Source organism: Lasiodiplodia theobromae (genome assembly GCF_012971845.1).
Source record: "Lasiodiplodia theobromae strain AM2As chromosome Unknown scaffold_8, whole genome shotgun sequence".
NCBI classification, from domain to species: domain Eukaryota; kingdom Fungi; phylum Ascomycota; class Dothideomycetes; order Botryosphaeriales; family Botryosphaeriaceae; genus Lasiodiplodia; species Lasiodiplodia theobromae.
The window spans coordinates 291,487-310,819 of NW_023336574.1; the positions used below are offsets into that span (position 1 = coordinate 291,487).

The window sequence follows — 19,333 nt, forward strand, 5'->3', positions numbered from 1 at the left end:
GAAGGCTTCTGTCCATTGCATTGCTTTCAAAATTTGCCACAGAACCGGATGATGTCTGCGTATACGCGCGGCGAGATTCGATCGTAGAGAGCGGAGACTTGGAGATATCTGAAGCATGGGAGCCTCCCATTTTTGCGTCGCGAAGCCGACCATAATGACGTATTGTGCAACCATAAGCGTACTGGTACCGGTTCCGATGAAGGAGAAATGTTTGAATACTCTGGCAATTGAAGAAGACCATCAATGAGATTAGCCGTACAGCGGTTGGTCGCAACTTCCGTATGAAGTCCCACGACAGTTTTATAGTTGATAGGATTGACCTAGAACTAGCGCCACCAAAGTCTATATCGCCAGCGTTATGTTCTAGCAGATGGCGAACTGCAGGTCCATTTTGTCCCAAGTCCTCAAGGTATTTGCGTATAGATGTAAATGGTCTTCTTTGGTTGATGTAGGCTGATGCCTGGACGATTGCTAGAGGGATAAAATCCAAGGCTTCCAGGAGCTGAAAAGCGGATGTCTCCTCAAATCGATCGACAGAGAGTTTCTTCCGCATTAAATCGAGAGCTTGTAAGTGCGGCATTGGTCGTACTTCCAGAACATCTACAAGGCGGTATCCGACAAGTCTTTGCGCCAGAGTCTTGTACCTTGAGGTGATCAACACTTTGCCGTTCGGAGACTGAGGTAGAAAATTCGCAAGGCTCCCTTTCGTCTCCCCGGTGCCACAGCCTTCGGTGTCAGGCGCAAACAGAACAGAGTGGTCGTCCGCGTTGTCGACAACCAATAACCAGTCCCCATTCATCTCATTAACAAGCCAATCTTTCACAGCCTGGAGGATATCTCGTTGTTTAGTACCTTCCGGGCCGCGCTGCACCAAACCAAGTTGGACAGCAATGTCCATGAAGGAATTTTCAAATCGAGACTGGCTGCTGGCATCCACCCAAAAGCAGAATGCGGGTGGTCCGATATTTGGAAGACTTGCGCGGAACTGGTATGCGAATTCGATGACAAATTGGGACTTTCTAAATCACTGTAAGTTGAAGTATCCTAGTCTACAGGGCCAGACATATCTCACCCGATGCCGCCGAGGCCCGTGAGAGCAAAACGCGCGGAAGGACGAGCCATCGCATCAGCAATCAAAGGCAATACGTTTCCATGATCAACGAAGTCAGGATTTCGGCGGAACGGTACGTTCCAAAAGGTTTTCGGGTCAGGAGATCGGCGCAAATCTGTAAGAGAGTTAGTATTAGCCGTGCACTTCTCCGCCGAACTGAGAGACTACCAGCAGCGCGACCGAACTGAATCGTCCCTGAGTTATATCCAATCTGGAGCCCGCGGTTTTGCGCGCCCGAGAAATCCATGGCGGATGACAGTTTTTCGCCCCGAAGCCCAACTAGCCTTGGCGCAGCCTCGGACAATGGGCTCTCGAATTGTGACGAGATAGTGTCGTTAGGGCAGAATTTTGATGCGGTGTAGTATGGCGCAGAGAGCCACAGCCCTATGCTTGCACAGCCCCTGGACACGAGCGGCGCAGGTCAGGGGAGGCAGAAATGGACAAGACAGCCCTTGCGTACATATAACCTCGCCAGCTGTCCAACGAACTCATACATACGTTGCATATCTCGCATTAGTAGTGCTTATGTGAGGCTGCCTTCATGCCGTGTAAATAGGCAAATGTGTCAAAAGTGAAAAAGGAGCCTAAGTTTAAGGCATGATTGGTCGTACTGTCTTGGATCGACAGTGATTCATGGTTACACTACAGCCTTGCCGTCGCCATAGCCATCGCCTTCACCTGGCCAGAATGAGCCAAGGTGCTACAGAGAGCGGGGAAAGCGGGAGGCGGTGGGAGCGGTGGCTGCCTATTCTATTATAGCCCTGACAGAGGAGGCTTTTACGACAGCTGTTGGCAGTATGTCGATGGATATAAACCAGTCTATATGAGATACTTCGGGTCGCAAATATTCCAAGAGGTAAAAGCCCAGTACAAGCAGAAGGCAACCAGCTCACCAAAACATGGAAATCCCCGGCCTAGCAATCGGGGCCTTGGGCCTCGCCGGCCTATTCAACAACGCGGTCGACTGCTTCGAGTTCGTCCAGCTTGGTCGCAATTTCGGCAGAGATTTCGGCACCAGCCAGTTGCAGCTGGATAACGCTCGTCTCCGCCTTTCCCGCTGGGGTGAATTTGTCTGTATCCAGGAAAACGAGGGAAACTTCCCACCAGACGCGCTTCAGCAAGTCAGGCAAACGATCGGGCAAATCCTCTACCTCTTCGCTCAGGCGGAAGAAGTCTCGAATCGATTCAAGAAAAAGGCTGGCCCAGCAACAGAGCTAGCAACGTACGATCCCGATACCGACATGGAGAGACAAATGCTGGTCCTCCACGAGCATATGCGCAGCCTTGCGCAAGCACGACAGAAGAAAGTGGGCTTGACAAGGAAGACAAAGTGGGCGCTTTATGAGAGGAAACACTTCAAGACACTGCTCGAAAGCATCAAAGCCCTTCTCGATGATCTTGAGAAGTTATTGCCGGCAAATCAATTCACCCAGAGCAGCCTCTGCGATGAAGAGGTCTCAAGCATGGGCGCACAGGTCGATCTCCCGCTCTTGGAAAGTGTGGCTGCAAACCAAGATCCGGGCTTGCACAAGGCAGTGAAGAAGGTTTTGGTCGAGAGAGAACAACGGGCCACCGTCATTTTCTCTGGGAATGATAATAGGGGTTTCCAGCTTGGGCACAACTCAGGATCGATCAGCGGTATTACTTTTGCTTAGCAACATCAAGGGAACCCAGCGACTCAAGACTGAGGGCTGATAGCCTGGTTCAGACCTCTTCCAGCAAGGTTTCATCCTAAGGCTAGCGTTAATTTGTTTTTCGCTCATGCCATGGGCGGTTGAAACCACCGTCCGGACGTGGATGTAGAGTGTTGAATTCGACATTCTCGTCCAGACGATAGTTCAACCACTCATATCTTGTCCTGTTTTTTTGATCCCCCCCCCCCCCCCCCCCCCCAAAGAAAAAAAAAACTGAGACATAGTTACCCTAGATTGGACAATCCTGCTGTTCTTCGCGCTAGCCTTCGGCTACAATAACCCTCTATATGTGATAAGGCGGGGATTTATCAATGTGTCTCGTCTCATGCTGTGTGACCGTTCGGTTAAATAACCCATCCCACCATCACATCGAGATGCCCAATTAAAAGTTGGCGGATGTCTAGGGGTTTAGTTAATTCAAATGATTGAAGAGAAGACTTTGAATGCCGCAGGTGGATGTATTTCATCGTGGTAACTAGACGTTGCTCTCTGATGGAGAATGTAGAGCCACTAACATGTTAGTTTGGGGGTGAGCATGGGGTGGCTATAATTGGCCACATCAAGATGAGACGAGGCGCCCTCCGCTCAGACGCGGATGACGACGTGCGGAATTGCGATCTTCCCGCACTTTAGGCCTTATCGATACGCGGCGTCATCGCAGCACTCATGGCATTGCGGGCGTGAATCGAGTCATCGCTGCTGAGGTCGAGCATCGGCTGCGCATATGCCGAAAGCAGGCATCTCCGTCCGTTTAGGGCAGGTTGCAGGAAAGCGGATGTTGAAGGGTAATAAGCCGGACGGAGAAGGCGCGTGTGGCAGCCCTACGGGCAACGCGCCGCTTGGCCGCGCGTTTGAGCAGGAGGGGCAACGTCAAGCGCTAATCAAAAACTCCCCCAAGACCCTCTTCTCCATCCCTCCACGTCTTCCTCTCTCCTGAACCCCAGCTTGCACTTCTCCCACCTTTCAGATACCCATTGAACACTCTCCACACTTCACAATGGCTACGTAAGTTTTCCTCCGCTTCACTACGAATTTTCGTTGCACAGTCTGCCCCGCTATCGGAACCTTCGCCGCGCAGTATTTACACTTCACCCAACACCACCGCATCAGACCTCAGACAACAGCGCGCAGCCGAGAATAGCACATACAAGCTAACATTGCGGCCTGCTTCACAGCAACATCACCTGGCACCCCGGTCTCACTCGCAAGGAGCGCAGCGAGTACCGCAAACAGAAGGGCTTCACCCTCTGGTTCACCGGTCTGTCGGCCTCGGGCAAGTCGACCATCGCCACCGCTCTTGAGCAGCACCTGCTCCACCTCGGCTACGCCGCCTACCGCCTGGACGGCGACAACGTCCGCTTCGGCCTGAACAAGGACCTCGGCTTCTCCGAGAAGGACCGCAACGAGAACATCCGCAGGATAGGCGAGGTATGAGGAAACACCGCTCTCTTCCAGCGCATACACACCAGGCTCGCGGCACCGCTGTCAGCACAAGAGGGCGCAAATGTCGGCGGTTTTAGTGCAAATGGCATCATCAGCCATGTGCAACCACCAACACCAACACCGCCCCAGCCCAGCCCAGCCAAGCACGCCCGCCCAGCATCACGCAAGCGCCAACCCCAACCACGCCTCTCTTCCTCTCTCACGCCCCTCCCCTCCCTCCCCCACACCCAGCGACCCCAAACTCACACTCCCAACCAGGTCGCCAAGCTCTTCGCCGACAGCAGCAGCATCGCCATCACCTCCTTCATCTCGCCCTACAAGGCCGACCGCGCCTCGGCGCGCGCCCTGCACGCCGCCGTCCCCGAGGGCAGCGCCGACGAGCCGCTCCCCTTCATCGAGGTCTACGTGCAGATCAGCGTCGAGGACGCCGAGAAGCGCGACCCCAAGGGCCTCTACAAGAAGGCCCGCGCCGGCATCATCCCCGAGTTCACCGGCATCTCGGCCCCCTACGAGGAGCCTGAGAACCCCGAGATCCTCATCAAGTCGGCTGAGACGCCCGTTGAGGTTGCTGTCCAGCAGATTGTCGATTACTTGACTGAGAAGGGCTTGTTGAGCAAGGCTTAGATGCTGGGTGGTTGAGAGAAAAAGAAAGAAAGAAAGAGAGTGTGTGTCAGCGTAGAAAGAAAAAAATGCGCGATGTTAGATGTGATAGAACAGATGAGCAGTACATATTGAGCGTATGTCGAATCGAGAAAGATTCCTTTGTTCGTTGCAATTGATGCACCTCCGCACCTCGTGATGTCACTTTTTTTTTTCCTACTGCCGATTTCGGCGCCAAGGTGGCTGTTCGAAGCCCCATGATTAAAACCGTGAGAATGTTTTATACGAGTAGAGTTGGCAGTCCTCACGCACGTCTCATCACATTGGCAGCCATGGGGAGACCGTAAGTAAAAGGGGATAAGAAAGAGAAGACCGTCCAATTCTATCAACGCTAATACGCAAGACCAAAAACACAAGAGTGGAAAAAGCGGCAGAGGGTATACGCCCTCCACGAGCAACAACACCATAACAAAAAAACAAATTAAACAAGGGAACAGCCCGAAACATCCACCCAAAAGAAACCTCAATGCGAGGCTGGCCAAATTGGATCCTCCAACTCCTCGCCATCTTCGCAAAAGGTAAGAAAAAGGAGGAGAAGAAACAAAGCTCTCTCTCTCCTTCTCCTTTCCTCCCACACAACTCCATACCCGACCAACGATTTCATATATGCTTTTTCTCAGACAACTTTTTCTTTTCCTCCCCCCTTCCGGTTTGCTCCTCGCTTGCATGGCTTCCGGCCGATGAGACATTGTGACCTGGGTTTCCCTTCCTACTTGGCAGAGCTGATACTAGATCGTATACAACCCACGTCCAAGAAGAAGAAGAAGGGAGCAAACCCATAGAAAAGGTAAAAAAACCAAAATCGACACGAGTCCCGACAAAAGAGATAGGTCCTTTTGCCGTGCCAAAGCAAGCTTTGGAGATAATAAAACGGACGAGGGCTTCTTACAGCCCTCATTGAGGCACTTGCGAGGAATAGGAGACTATTCCTCACAAGGGGGGGTTGGTGCAGCAGATACGATGGAGAACGATGGGCCCCAGACCCACACGCGCGCAAAGCAAAAACGGTTGCAACGCACTGAAACACTTGAACATCCAACATAAGAGCAAGACCCAAGACCAAACACACGAACAGGAGTTTGCACGCTCAAGAAAGGTCAGGTTTCGGCCGTTGCGAAGGGATATAGGAAGGATGTGTGTGGTAGAGACAGTGTGAGATCCGTCGGTCAAAAAGGAAAAGAATCTTAACCAAATCGGCGACGACGACGTCTTGCACGTAGCTTGCTTGCGCGGCAGCAGGATCGAACCGGGCCTTGTTGCGCTGCGCTCCCGTTCAAGGGAACGCGACGCCAGCAGGACCGATCGAGCAGAGCTGCGCGAGGATGTCCTCACCCAGGCTGTCCGGGCTGTTGTGGCCATCGCGGGCGGCGGCGCCGAAGCCGCTCCAGTCGATGTCGAAATCGTTGCCTCCGGCGCCGACTGCGCCAGGACCCATGCCGCCTGGGAGGTTGTGCTGCTGCTGTCCGGCGTTTGAAGACTGCTGCTGGTTGGCAGCGGAACCCGCGTCACCACCAGGCCCTGCCGTGCCGGTTAGGGAGCTGGAGCCGTACGTGCTTCCACGGGGCCGCTTCGTCTCGTGCTGGGTTGCTGGCTGCGGGCGGTCCTTCATCTGACGCTTGGAGCCGCCACCGGCGCTGTGACTGCGGTTCCAGCGCTGCGCTTGTTGTTGCCAGCGCTGCTGCAGCGCGACGAGGAATTCTCGAGTACGACGAGCCGAGTCGTACGACTGGGTAAGATCCTCCAGGGCGCGGAAGCAGACGCTAAGCTGGGCGATGGCGTTCTCTGCCGGAGTGTTGGCAAGGCTCTTGGCGCGGGCCTTTGACTCGCTTGAGCCTGTGACAGGTAGTGGAGGTGTGCTTCCTCTCTGCTTGGAGCAGATGATGAAGATTAAAATGAGTGAAGTAGTGAAAATGACAGAGACGGCATGAATGTTCATGCGGCGGAAAGTATAGCGCTGCTCATACAGACGAAGAAGATCAACAATGGCAGTGGACGACTCGATGCACATCTGCTGAGCGTGCATATGACCCGGACCCTGTGGCGGCATCGGTTGGATGTAAGTTTTCGAGACGTACGGCCGGTGGATGTAAATCATCATCTGATGGTAGAGCATGTGGAGCATCAAGACATGAGGCAGATAGGCGGTTTGGGTATCATGGTAGTTGACCTGCAGGAGAGGGGGCAAATTCGCCTTCCAGTCAAGCATTTCGCCTGTCACGCGGTAGGAAAGGAGGTGGAGCTCCTGCCGAGAGATATTTGAAACCCCGTAAAGAACGTGACCTAGAGGCTCCATGGTCTCGCAGAGTTCCACGGATGCTTTGGTAACCAACTCCAGTGGGACCTGGTAGCACAGGGTAGGGTCCGATGCCATGGGAGAATGTGAGCCATAAGGTACCCAAGCGCTCATGATAGCATTGGCCTGCTCTGCAGTGGGTTTTGTCACGGCAATGTCACCGTTGTTGATCCTGACAGGTCTGCCATAGTAGAATCCGGAAAGGTGATCCACAATGTAGGTGCCCCAGAACGTAGTCCGACGGATGTCGGCTTCAACTGCAGAGATCTTTCCCTTCCTGACATAGTCCGTCATATCCAAATGGAGACCAAGGTCAAACGCAAGCCGCATGGCCATACCACTGTACAGCCAGCCACGCGCGTCTCTCTTGCAAGCCATTTCGTGGCCTCCCAAAATGACGAGAGCTTGCACAGTGGCCAGACAAGGACTGTCCATTTCGAGTTCCAGCAGAGCCTTGGCCCTGTCAGCAAAGTAGTCCGCAAGAGATTTTGGCCATGTAACAAAGTTAGGGTGATACCGGGCGTCAAAGGCGGCACCAGCAGCGCACATAGCGTTAGTGAGCACCTCCGAGTAGTAACCCACGTCTCGCTTCTGTACGCGCCATTCTTCCCTGCCGACTCGGTACATCTTCTCGTCAACGACATGGAAGAACGGATCCTGCCATGCAAAGTAGAGGTTGATCAGGTGCTCCTCAATAGCGGGATCCACGGCCTTGTCCAGGTTGTTGGCTTCCAGAACATCCCGACCCTCTTTGCGAACAGATCTCCTGGTCTGGTGGTGATCAGTGTCCGGGAAATCGCAGAGAATGTTTGAAGTTGCTCCATAGTAACGCAAATGGCCGTCTGGAGCAAGCTGCAAAGATCCCATACGAGTAGAAATCTGCTTAATCAGCTCATCGTCGCTGTCATCGTCAGCATCATCCGCAGAGCTGTCGGTCAAGCCTGGATGTTGCTCAATCGTGGGAACAGGCTGGGTTTGCGAGGGCGAGGTATACGCCTGAGTCGTTGGAGGGGAAGTAAGAGGTTGCGCTGTGGGCGGCGAAGTGTACGCTTGAGTAGGCGGCGACGCAAACGGCTGACTCGCAGAGGGAGTGGTAAACGCTTGGCTCGTCGGATGAGCGGAATCTGTAACAGGCGGCCTAGGAACCGAAGACGGATCTACGCCAGTGTTGAAACCTTGGTTGACGTTGGCGGCGGCATTGAAATGAGCGCCCCATGACTGGCCATCGAGGAAATTCCAGTCAAAGCCAGCGGGCGCAAAGTCCAGTCCAGTGGGACCGTGGTCGGCAGGTGGATTGGGAGCAACGAATGTTGCAGCTTTTATGGCTGATGAATTGGCAGCGGGCAGGCGCAAGACGTCAAGGATGCGGCTGAGGCTTGCGGCAGCCTCAGGTTCCATTGGTGGGAGCTGGAGGCCATTGTTGAGGATGTGTTGGCTTAACTGGTCCACTCGTGCGGAAAGTATCTCGATGGCATTGCGCAGCGAAACTCTGACAGCGCTCGGTCAACACGCGCGGGGCCGCGACGGGTCAGGAGACGTACCTCCTCTTGTCCTCATCCTGGGAGTACTTGCACTCCCGCCCTTTGGCCTTGCATTTTTCACAGCTTGGCTGGCCGCCGTCGCACTGGGAGCGGTTAGCGATTGTCTGGGGCGCAAGGCTCTGTGAGGCAAGCCTTGATCTTGGATTCACGGCATGCAAGACACGCGGTGGTGACGTGTCTGCGAGGCGCTTTCCGCTGCTGCGACTGCTGCTTGTTGGCGGGCTGAGCGGCGGGCATGCTGAGCGCCGCGGGAGGTCGAGATCGGAGTCGCTGTAGACGGGGATTGTCGGAGCCGAGGCAACGGCTGTTCGCTGCAGCGCAATAAGCGACGGCGTGAGGCAGAGCAGGACGGTGATTAGCCGGGCGACGAGCGATCCATGAGCAGCGAGCGCGCAACGGAGGAGAGATGCGGGCGATGCAGCGCGGATTGCTGGCCGACCAGAGAAAAGAAGCGGAGCCCCAAGCCCAAATTAGCGGCAACCTGTTTGTGCTGACGGCGCCCCAGACAGCTCCCCGCGTTCGTGTGGCGACGCCGCAGAGCCTTTGCCTTCAAAAGCCGACATGCGCCTCCAATCCCAGCCATCGTGGGTCACGGCCCGATTTCGCACGCCCCTCGGGGCCTGGTGCAGCGGCACGCACCAGTCAGTGCCAGGGGGGATGCGCAGGAGGAAACGTGGGACGGTGGGACGGTGACGGTGAGTCTCGAGACCGCAATACTCGCCTGTCGCTGCCCCGCGCCCCAGACCTGCGCGGGCAGACATTTCCTCAGGCGGCTCTCGACGTCGGCGGCGAATAGGATGCTCTGGATGCCGGATTACCGCAGTACAGCGCGCGGTGCCGCTTGGCGCGGCCCAGCCCTCCAGTTACCGACCCCACACGGCGACTCGCCCAGACTTGCACATTCGGCGTCCAGAGTGAGATGCATTACCTACCCGATACTTACATTAACACGTAGTCGTACATGAAGCAGAGATCCGCCCAAAACGCCTGCAAATGCAACCCTTATGCCGTGTACCTGCTCGCTCATCTCGCCGTAACAAGCCATCTTTTCCCTTCGCCTGTCAGTAACGAGAACGTGCGCCAAACCCCGTCAACCCACATGACCCATCCACCAACCTAATTACGATCCATGCAACGCCCCATTTGGACTTCACGATGTCTCGGCTGACACCTCGAGACCGGTCTCGCCCTCATTGATGGCCACAGCCGCCACCGTATTGTTCCTGAGCTCGCCACGGATGATCTTGTCCGCCAGTCTGTTGCCTATTTCTCTGGAGATGAGTCGGTTCAATGGTCTGGCGCCAAACTTGGGGTCGTAGCCCCTATCGCAGAGCCATTGCTTGACCTCTTCCGGCACCTTCAGCGTGATCCTCCTGTCTTCCAGTCGCTGCTGGAGCTCCTTCAGTCGGATGTCGACAATGTCCTTCAGCGCGTCCTTCGACAGCCGCCTGAAGATGATGAACTCGTCAATCCGGTTGAGGAACTCGGGCGGGTAGTTTGCAGCTACCGTGTCCATCACCGACTTCTTCACGGCCGGTGAGATCTCTCCCGTCTCTGTGTCGACCTGGTGCTTGTGTAGCATGTCGTCGCCGACAATTGCTTCGGCGCCGAGGTTCGACGTGAGGACAATGATTGTGTTGCGAAAATCGATCTTGTGGCCTTGAGCGTCGGTCAGGAAGCCCTCGTCAAGAACCTGCAGTAGAAGGGCGGAGATGTCGCGGTGTGCCTTTTCGAACTCATCGAAAAGCAGTACCGCGTACGGCTTCCGCCTCACTGCCTCAGTGAGCTGGCCGGCATCCTCGTATCCGACGTAACCAGCAGGACTGCCGATGAGCCTGCTCACGGTGTGTTTCTCCTGGAACTCGCTCATGTCGAAGCGAAGGACAGCGGTTTCGGTGGAGAAGAGGAATCCGGCCATCTTCTTGCACAACTCCGTCTTACCCACACCAGTAGGCCCAAGGAACATGAAGCTGGCAAGCGGGCGGTTCTCGCCACTGAGGCCAGCACGTTGCAGGCGTACAGCATTGGCAACCGCCGTCAGAGCCTCATCTTGTCCCTTCACCGACTGGCGGAGAATGTCCTCCATGTGGATGAGCTTCTCCATCTCGCCAGACATCAGCTTGGTGACCGGGATTCCGGTAGTTCGGCTGACGACGTTGGCGATATCGTCTGCAGTGACGGAGTCATGCAGAAGGCTGTCCGGGGACTTGCCTTTCTCCATGCCGTCCTTGGGAAGTTTCTGCTCGAGCGCCGGAATGGTTGCATAGCGAAGTTCACTGGCCTTCGCGAAATTGCCCTCTCGTTGACTCTGTTCGAGCTCCACCCTAGCCTTCTCGAGGTTCTCCTTGACGGTCTTGATCTCCTCGATCTCACGTCGTTCGGCCTCCCACTTCTCGTTCAGTTTCGACTGCTCTTCTTGCTTGCTCTTGAGCTGTTCCTCCAATTTCTCTCGTCTTTCTTTGCTTGCGATATCGTCCTCTTTCCTCAATGACTCCAGCTCGATCTGGATGGTCATAATTTGCCTGTCCAACTCTTGGATAGCATCAGGTTTGCTCTCCTGCTGGAGTCGCAAAGCGCTAGCTGCTTCGTCTACAAGATCGATGGCCTTGTCGGGGAGGAAACGATCGGTAATGTACCGATTACTGTAGGTAGCGGCGGCCACAAGAGCTCCGTCGGTAATTCGAACACCGTGGTGGACTTCGTATTTCTCCTTGATACCGCGCAAAATCGAGATGGTGTCGGGAACGGTCGGCTCTCCAACAAGAATCGGCTGGAAACGCCGGGCAAGGGCAACGTCTTTCTCGATCTGCCGGTACTCGTTAAGGGTGGTGGCGCCACAGCACTGCAGCTCTCCTCGTGACAAGGCAGGCTTGAGCAAGTTGCTCGCGTCGATGCTGCCTTCCGCCTTGCCGAGACCTAACAATGTGTGCAGCTCATCGATGAACAGGATTACTCCACCCTGGGCTTCCTCGACCTCCTTCAGCACCTTCTTCAACCGCTCTTCGAAGTCTCCTCTGAATTTCGCTCCGGCAATGAGCGAACCAAGGTCAAGCGCAATGACGCGCTTGTTCTTGATTGACTCTGGAACGTCCCCTCTTACGATTCGCTGGGCTAGTCCCTCCAAGATCGCCGTCTTTCCGGTACCCGCAGAACCGATGAGAACCGGATTGTTCTTCGTTCTCCGCGATAGAATTTGGATTGTACGATGGATCTCGGAGTCTCTGCCGATGACAGGGTCTAGTTTTCCTTCCTTGGCCTTCGCGGTAAGGTCGACGCCGTATTGTTCGAGTGCAGGCTTCTCCTCCTCGCCGCCACCCATATTCATGCGATGGGTGCCGCCTGGAGGATGTGGTCGCCCATTGGCATAATGCCTAATGGCAGTAATAGGCCGGACGGCATTCGCGGTAAGCCGTGGCTGACTGTTCAATGGCCGGGAGAGCACGGCAAGTGGCCGTGCAGCCAGTGGTCTTGTTATCGAAACATCGTGGACGGATGCAGAGAGTCGCCTTGCGGCGAGCTTGGCGCGTGTTGGTAGCATTTTGGTGGCAATGTGTGCAAAATGGAAGCAATTGACTATACGGGCCAGAGCGCAGCATAATATAGCATGCTGGCTGTGGACCACGAGCCAGGGTAGAAACGCACTGCAGCGGGTCGATGCTTCGAGGAGCTTCGGCGATGACGATCTCATGCTCGACCATCTGCGATCTCTCGCCCGAGATTTTCCCACTGCGCCTCAGGCACCAAGGCACCAGCCACATGCGGGCCGACGCTCTCCGAAGAAGGTGGGCGAGAGAAGCGACAAAACCCAGTGGGGTTTGGACGAGCTTTTTCCCTCACTTCTGCCCAACCACAAAACATCCACGTCTTCCCCTCCAACTCTTTTTGATACCCACAACCACCTCTCTTCCTCCTCACATACCTTCAAAATGGGCTTCACCGACTTCGTCTCCGACGCTGGCCTTACCCGTATGTCTGCCTGACCGCTGCGGAGGAGTTGGGGCGTCGAAATTTGACTAACGCAACCGCCACCAGTCCTTAACAACTGGGTTTCCACTCGCAGCTACATTGTTGGGTGAGTACTTCCAGCCCTCCAGCTCTGCTTCATACCCGCTTTCCCCAGCACCAGCTTCATGATGAGAAAAATTGGTCCGTGTTTATGAGCGGCTTAAGACCCCGCAAATGAGTCGGCAACAAGCGCTTCGCGCACCTCTGATCCAGCTTCGCTATCCACAATCTTGCATTCATATGCGCTTCTGCGCTTTAAATGGACAGCGCGCTGATCGAAACACAGCTACGCTCCTTCCCAGGCTGATGTCGCCGTCTTCAAGGGCGTGAGCGCCGCCCCCGACGCTGCCAAGTTCCCCCACGCTGCCCGCTGGTACAAGCACATCGCCACTTTCGAGGCTGAGTTCGCTACTCTGCCCGGTGACGCCTCCAAGCCCGTCACCGAGTACGGCCCTGAGGCCGCTGAGCTCGCCGTCAACCCCGCCAAGGCTGCTGAGGAGGAGGATGACGATGTCGACCTCTTCGGCTCTGACGACGAGGAGGAGGACCCTGAGGCCGTGAGGGTCAGGGAGGAGCGTCTGGCTGAGTACAAGAAGAAGAAGGAGGGCAAGACCAAGCCTGCCGCCAAGTCCATCGTCACCCTCGACGTCAAGCCCTGGGGTGAGTCATAATCAGCAGGCAGTGCCTTGACATGATGCTAACAAGTTGCAGATGACGAGACCAACATTGACGAGATGGCTGCGAACGTCAAGGCTATCGAGATGGACGGCCTTGTCTGGGGTGCCTCCAAGTTCGTTCCCGTCGGTTTCGGTATCAAGAAGCTCCAGATCAACCTGGTCGTTGAGGACGACAAGGTCTCTCTTGATGACCTCCAGGCGAAGATCGAGGAGGACGAGGACCACGTCCAGTCCACCGATGTCGTTGCCATGCAGAAGTTGTAGAGCGCTTTTTCCTTCTCTTTCAAAAATTTTCTAGGCCTCTATGACCTTGAGCATTTCTTTTGCGCATGCGCTGGCATCAGCCACATGTTCAGCTCACGATAGGATACTGGAGGGTTATGGTTATGATGTCTTATGAGCGTTTGCGTATAGATAAGCCAACAAAAAAATTAAGAAGATGGCACAACTCTTGACGCATGTATTCATGACTTTCACACCATGTGTGCTTCCAATTGTGGTAAACCAGAATCGTCTGAGCGGACGCACCCGTCAGTTGCAGGTCTGATCCGGCGAACGGGCCGGGAGCCGCACAAGAATTGGCATCTGGGGCGTGTTTGACCCCGCGGCATCAAATTGTCTGCGCGTCACCACGCCGTCTTGGCATCGGCTATCCGTGGAAATCCATCGCGTCAGCTTTCAACCCTCCCATTACCGTCTATCCTCCACCAACTCGCAACCCACAGAGTTCGCCATGGCCGTTTTCTCCAATCTGCTCGTGGCCATCGGCGTGGTCTTCCTCTCCCACGCGTACGTCTCCGTTCCCTTCTCCCAGCATCGGCCAGCTGGTCCGACTGTGCCGTCGGCCTGCTACCTCCCATCACCATCACCACCGTCGTTTGGCTAACACGTTCGCGAAACATGAACAGCGTCTACTCCGCGCACGAGCACTCGGCTCTGCACTCGACCGTATCGCACACCTCGGCCCCGTCCGTCCCCTCGCTGCCCGCCGACATCGTCGCCGAGACGCTGCTGTCGGTGCTGATCGTGGCGACGGGCATCGTGCTGTCGTCGGCGCCGCTCAAGCCCATCCAGTGGAGCCGGTGGGCGGGCGAGGCGGAGCGCGAGGAGGCGCGCCGCCGCATCGGCAAGGGCCGCAAGGTCGACATCGCTCAGGGCGAGGTGCCTGGTGGCAACCCGTTTGCGTGGCTCACCGAGGATAGAATTGGGTTCTGGGATGGGAGGGTGAGTTGTTATCCCTGTCTTTTCTATGATGGATACTTGATCTGCTGGGAATATGATGTGCTAATCAAAGATGGTGTACAGGGTAAGAGAAAGGACTTTGCGGACTGGGTCCGGGAAGGTGGAAGGAGTTAAATCGCTGCATTGGTTCATAATGGCTATAGGTAAGTGAACTTGAGGTATCGTATTGGGGTACTTGTGAGAACTAATAATTGACTAGGATTGACGGTGGCGTTTGCCAATGGACATAGAGAAAGACTATATGCATCCAAGCGACATGGAAAAGTTAACCAATTGTATCGATTTGAGACCAACATCCAAACCAACGCCGCCAATTCCCAATTTTTGACAAACTAAGATCCCGACCCTACCTGACCATTAGCAATCTAGATATTTCCGCCGGATTTCGACCGAAGCATAACGCCTTGCACATGCTTCACAGTCTAGTTTTCAAACCAAACACGCATTCGAAACGATACGTCCCGTAGCACTAGCGCACGCTTACGAGCACGCCTGTACTCCCACATATTGCTTTTGCCGACAGCCCAAGCAGAACGTTTCCGGCGCAGGCTTACCGCCCTTCCAATCAGTCTCCCCGCCCGTCTCCCTAATGTTCTCGACGACCATGGCATCGCTCTCCGACCTCGATCGATCGTCCCGCACACCGCTATCCTCTTTGCCCACGCACACACCGCTGACCCACCACACGGCAGCGCCGACGATGCGCACGACAATGTCGACCTCGGCCTCGTCGCGCGGCGCGTACACCATGACGAAGTGGCGGGGCACGAAGCGCGAGAAGAAGCCGCCGCGGGCGATGGGGTGGCGCTCGCCCCAGCCGCGCTCGATGACCAGCTTCGCGTCGGCCGGGTAGAGGGTCATGTGCAGGCTGCCGTCGCTGCCGTGCACGTGGCAGACCTCTCCGCGGCAGGTCCGCGTCAGCGGCGTCCGGCTGAACAGCCCCGTGCCGTGCTTCTCGAAGCACGACGTGCCCTCGACCAGCGCGTTGGCCGGGTCGCGCGCCAGGCCGCGCAGGCGCGCTGCCAGCGCGGCGTAGGCCGCCGTGTGCGCCGGCGACTTCTGCGTCGTCTGCCGGTGCGGCGCGATGCCCACGACGTCCGGCCGGGCGCCTTGGCGCAGAGGCAGCTGCGTGAGGTAGCCGTTCTGACGCAGGTCGGCGGGGATCGGGGCTGGGGAGCGTGGGGAGGGTAGGGCGAAGAGCGAGAGCAGCTTGATGCGGAGGTAGCCGCCCAGGAAGGTTTGTGGTGTGCCGCCCGCGCCGAGAGAAAGGAAGGCACAGTAGTCGCGGTAGACGAAGTAGATGGCGGGTGGAAGGAGAATCATGGCGAGCATGAGGGAGAGCGGCCCCGCGGAGGAGGTTGAGTTTTGGAGGTGGATGGGAGGGAGGAGGGTATCGTGGAAAGACATTGTTGGTGTGTGTATGATTTTCTGTGGGAGAGGGTGGTTTGGGATGGGTAGGAGGAGCGTTGGAAGGTGACGAGGTCCTCTGGTAGTCCTCGACGGACTCGGGAAGGCTTTTGTGGTTGAACGAGAGGGATTGCAAGGCAGCCAACAACAGCGTTATTCGAGCTCCGATTTCGAATCGGGATAGAGGGAGGAGAAGCGCGGGATTTTCTTGTGCCTGTGTAACGAGGCAGGCTATCCGGTAAGCGGCAGACGGACAGACGGGACGACGTCGTATCAATGAGCTACTGTCGCGGACTCTGCTGCTCTAACACTGTCCTGCCCCCATTCAAAGCTCGCCCTTTAAATTTTGGCCGGTACGCAGCCACTTCTGTGCGCTGCAAGCTGTGCTTCCTGCGTCTCCCGCTAATCGTGTGGCCGCCTGATTGGCTCCGTCATCGGTGGCCCGTCGCCTTGAGCTCTGCACGGTCACGACTGAGTCGTCGAAGCGTTCGATATCTTGTAGCGGTGACCGTTTGGGAGGGAATGTCGAGAAAACAACTGCCTTCAATGGAGTTTGGCAGATGCGGTTCAGGGTCCTGAGGGTAAGAGGTTTAGTGTGCAAGTGTTGATTGGAAGGGGTGAGCTACGCAAGATGTCAAGGAGAGACGGTATTTTGGCGAGTTCCGGGCGAGTGTGCGAGAGGGGGGGGAGCATGCAAAGCCCGCTGCAAGCCGTAAAGCATAACCGGTGGCATGGGTGTTGGGTCCAGGTTGCTTGAGGGGAAAGTTCGGCGTGATGTGACGTGGTTATGATGAGCGGGCGGGCAAATGCACAACATCTCGGTGGCTCTGCCTCGGACAAAGAGGGATCACTGCGGCGGATTTGGAGCAACCAGTGACGAACGGGGACGCGCAAGAATGCAGGAACACCCGATGTCCTGTGATCGGCTTCGGTGGAGGCAGGTTGATCAACAGCGCATGCGACCAGCTTTCGAGTCGGTCAACCTCCCGCCGCCGCGGATCGAGACCGACTGGGATCGGGCGTTGGGGATTATAATTGCCTCAAACACAATTTGCCCAACCGCGGCAACCGGGACGGACGACATACACGAGAAGTTTATCAACACCTCATATGCTCTGGTGGTCTGACAAAATGGCCTGGATTATCTGTACAAACGCAGTAAACTCCTTGGCGCCAAGCCAATGCCCTCTGGCGATGGATAGAACAAACGGCAAGAGACCATAGCGCTCTATAGCTTCACACTCTTGACCAACCCCTTCTTGATACCCGTCAACTCTCCCTTGTAACCACCGCGGCCCTCGCCACCCTTGTAGACCTGCCTGATGCTGCCCAGCTTCTTCTTCTTTTCCTCGTACTTCTTCTTCTTCTTGACACGGGGGTTGCGCACATCCTTCTTACGGTGCGGCGTGAGACCCTTGTTCTTGGCGATGGCATAGCTGATCTTGCGCTTTCCATCCGCCCCGATCTCCTCTGTCTCGATAACCTGCGCACCCTCCCGCGCAGCTTTTGCGTAAGCCGCCGCTGCCGCCGCCTTGTCTGCCTTCTTCTGCTTCGAGCGCGCAGTGACCATGTCGTAGTACTCTTCGTCCTCGCTGGCGGCTTCGTCTCTAATCTGTCGCGCTTGCCGTCTGTCCTCGTCGTCACTGTCACCACCCAGCTCTTCCTCAGGAGCCAGCGCCTTCTTTCCACGCTTCTCGGCTTCAGCATTGAGCCTGATTTGACGATCCTTAAGACGTTCCCGATAAGGAATGTCAGCGTCTCCGCCCACATCCTTGCCTGCTGCGCCGCGCTTGTTCTGTTTCTGTGCGATCTGCGAGGTGTAGAAGCGCAAGCTCTTCTTCTTCCGGAGTTTCTCATCCAGTTCGTGCTTGTTGAGCTCCGTCTCGTCGCCAAAGTCCGAATCATCGTCGTTTGCGAAAGAGACTGCCGACGGCTTCTTGGACTTGGTCGTCTTCGACGCCTTGCGCAGGGCATCCTTATCGGTAAGGGATGACAGGGCGGCAAGCTCCTCCTCTGTCTTACGAAGGCGTTCGGCTCGCTTAGCTTCGGCTGCAGCTTGGGCGGCTTCTGCGGCACGTTGTGCCTTAGTTTTCTTCTTGGTCTTTGGTGGCGCCATGGCACCTTCCGAAGTGCGGGGTTCGATGTCCATGGGCGAGACATCGGCGTTCGGCTCCTCCTCAATGGCCTCCAGCTCGTTGCTCGTATCGCTATCGGCGATCTTGTTCGCGATCGAGAGGTTCTTCACCTTACTCCACAGCTCGCGGCATTGTACCAAGCCCTCCATGACCGGATGATCCCGCAGCTCGGCAGGTGACAAAGCCGTGACCTTTCCATCTGCAGCTGTGGATGTTGAGGTGAGCAGAGCGAAGTACATAGTCAATGCTGCGAGATAAGCAGCCAGAGCTCTGTACTTGATGACTGCGGCTGGTGTTTTGAGGTTCTTGTTCTGCCCGGTAGCCCTGGCAGCTCGTTGTTGTTGCATTTTCCGGGCGGCGGCAGCGGCGAGTGCAAGCTCATTGTGCAGAGGCTGCAGGTCGAGAAACTCTTTCGACAGCGGCTCGAACTCAGGATATCTTGTCTTGAGTAGTTTGAGTCGCTCAGCGGGGCCCATATCGTCCGTGATTTGTACTTCCGGCAGGACCTCCGTAACGACCTCGCCGTCTGCCTCGCCATCCTCCTCTTGATCTGCATCCAGCCATTCCGACTCGTCAAAGCCAAAATCAGCCTCAGTCATGCGCTCCAGCTGCTTTTTCTGGGTTTGAATGGCCTCTTTCTCCTCCTCAAGCGCATTCTCCTCCGTTTCTATGGCGTCGGCACCGTAGTAATCCTCCTTCGATGCACCCCAGGCCTCATTGTCTTCGTCCTCTTCACCGGCAGGAGCCTCAGAGCCAGAATAGTCAGATGCCGCGTCTCTTTCGCCAGCGGGCTCATCGTAGTCATCCTCGTCCTGGTTGTCGTCTGATTGCTCGTCGTAGTTGAGGACCTCTTCATCGGATGCTTCGAGAAGCTCGTCTAGTGGACAGTTAGAAATTGCGCAAAAAATCGAATAAAAATATTGCGCAGTGCGCATACCTTGTTCCTTCCATTTCCGGCGCCTTTTGGCATCGGGGCCTTCGTCTAACAATATCTTATCGCGGTTGATGTGAAATTCGTCCTCGGAATCGGCGACATCTTGATAGGTGCTGATGGCCAGTTTCGAACTCTGCGCAGTTGCCTTGCTCGGCTTGGGTTGGCCGGAGGCCTTTCTCTTCTTTGCCATG

The 19,333-nt window shown here is 55.9% G+C and overlaps 8 protein-coding genes across 8 annotated transcripts; 4 read left to right on the forward strand and 4 right to left on the reverse strand.

Moving 5' to 3' along the window:
* Nucleotides 1-2,010: 2,010 nt before the first annotated feature.
* On the forward strand, nt 2,011-2,766 carry LTHEOB_3110 (uncharacterized protein; the record flags this gene model as incomplete). Its single annotated transcript, XM_035511998.1, has 1 exon — nt 2,011-2,766. The coding sequence occupies one exon, from the start codon at nt 2,011-2,013 to the stop codon at nt 2,764-2,766; it is 756 nt and encodes a 251-aa protein (XP_035363003.1).
* Nucleotides 2,767-3,802: 1,036 nt separating this feature from the next.
* On the forward strand, nt 3,803-4,872 carry LTHEOB_3111 (Adenylylsulfate kinase; the record flags this gene model as incomplete). Its single annotated transcript, XM_035511999.1, has 3 exons — nt 3,803-3,810; nt 3,981-4,233; nt 4,507-4,872. The coding sequence occupies 3 exons, from the start codon at nt 3,803-3,805 to the stop codon at nt 4,870-4,872; spliced, it is 627 nt and encodes a 208-aa protein (XP_035363004.1).
* A 1,309-nt stretch (nt 4,873-6,181) lies between these two features.
* LTHEOB_3112 (uncharacterized protein) lies at nt 6,182-8,979 on the reverse strand (the record flags this gene model as incomplete). Its single annotated transcript, XM_035512000.1, has 3 exons — nt 6,182-8,690; nt 8,743-8,825; nt 8,917-8,979. The coding sequence occupies 3 exons, from the start codon at nt 8,977-8,979 to the stop codon at nt 6,182-6,184; spliced, it is 2,655 nt and encodes an 884-aa protein (XP_035363005.1).
* A 913-nt stretch (nt 8,980-9,892) lies between these two features.
* LTHEOB_3113 (Heat shock protein chaperonin) lies at nt 9,893-12,067 on the reverse strand (the record flags this gene model as incomplete). The annotated part of the gene is made up of 2 exons (XM_035512001.1): nt 9,893-11,823; nt 11,887-12,067. The coding sequence occupies 2 exons, from the start codon at nt 12,065-12,067 to the stop codon at nt 9,893-9,895; spliced, it is 2,112 nt and encodes a 703-aa protein (XP_035363006.1).
* Nucleotides 12,068-12,668: 601 nt separating this feature from the next.
* On the forward strand, nt 12,669-13,688 carry LTHEOB_3114 (Elongation factor 1-beta; the record flags this gene model as incomplete). The annotated part of the gene is made up of 4 exons (XM_035512002.1): nt 12,669-12,708; nt 12,775-12,814; nt 13,034-13,407; nt 13,459-13,688. The coding sequence occupies 4 exons, from the start codon at nt 12,669-12,671 to the stop codon at nt 13,686-13,688; spliced, it is 684 nt and encodes a 227-aa protein (XP_035363007.1).
* A 469-nt stretch (nt 13,689-14,157) lies between these two features.
* On the forward strand, nt 14,158-14,780 carry LTHEOB_3115 (Transmembrane protein 32 protein; the record flags this gene model as incomplete). The annotated part of the gene is made up of 3 exons (XM_035512003.1): nt 14,158-14,213; nt 14,333-14,648; nt 14,730-14,780. The coding sequence occupies 3 exons, from the start codon at nt 14,158-14,160 to the stop codon at nt 14,778-14,780; spliced, it is 423 nt and encodes a 140-aa protein (XP_035363008.1).
* Nucleotides 14,781-15,146: 366 nt separating this feature from the next.
* LTHEOB_3116 (uncharacterized protein) lies at nt 15,147-16,073 on the reverse strand (the record flags this gene model as incomplete). Its single annotated transcript, XM_035512004.1, has 1 exon — nt 15,147-16,073. The coding sequence occupies one exon, from the start codon at nt 16,071-16,073 to the stop codon at nt 15,147-15,149; it is 927 nt and encodes a 308-aa protein (XP_035363009.1).
* Nucleotides 16,074-17,301: 1,228 nt separating this feature from the next.
* Nucleotides 17,302-19,332, reverse strand: LTHEOB_3117 (Sas10 utp3 family protein; the record flags this gene model as incomplete). The annotated part of the gene is made up of 2 exons (XM_035512005.1): nt 17,302-19,085; nt 19,146-19,332. 2 exons carry the CDS (start codon nt 19,330-19,332, stop codon nt 17,302-17,304), a joined length of 1,971 nt encoding a protein of 656 aa, XP_035363010.1.
* Nucleotide 19,333: the final 1 nt, after the last annotated feature.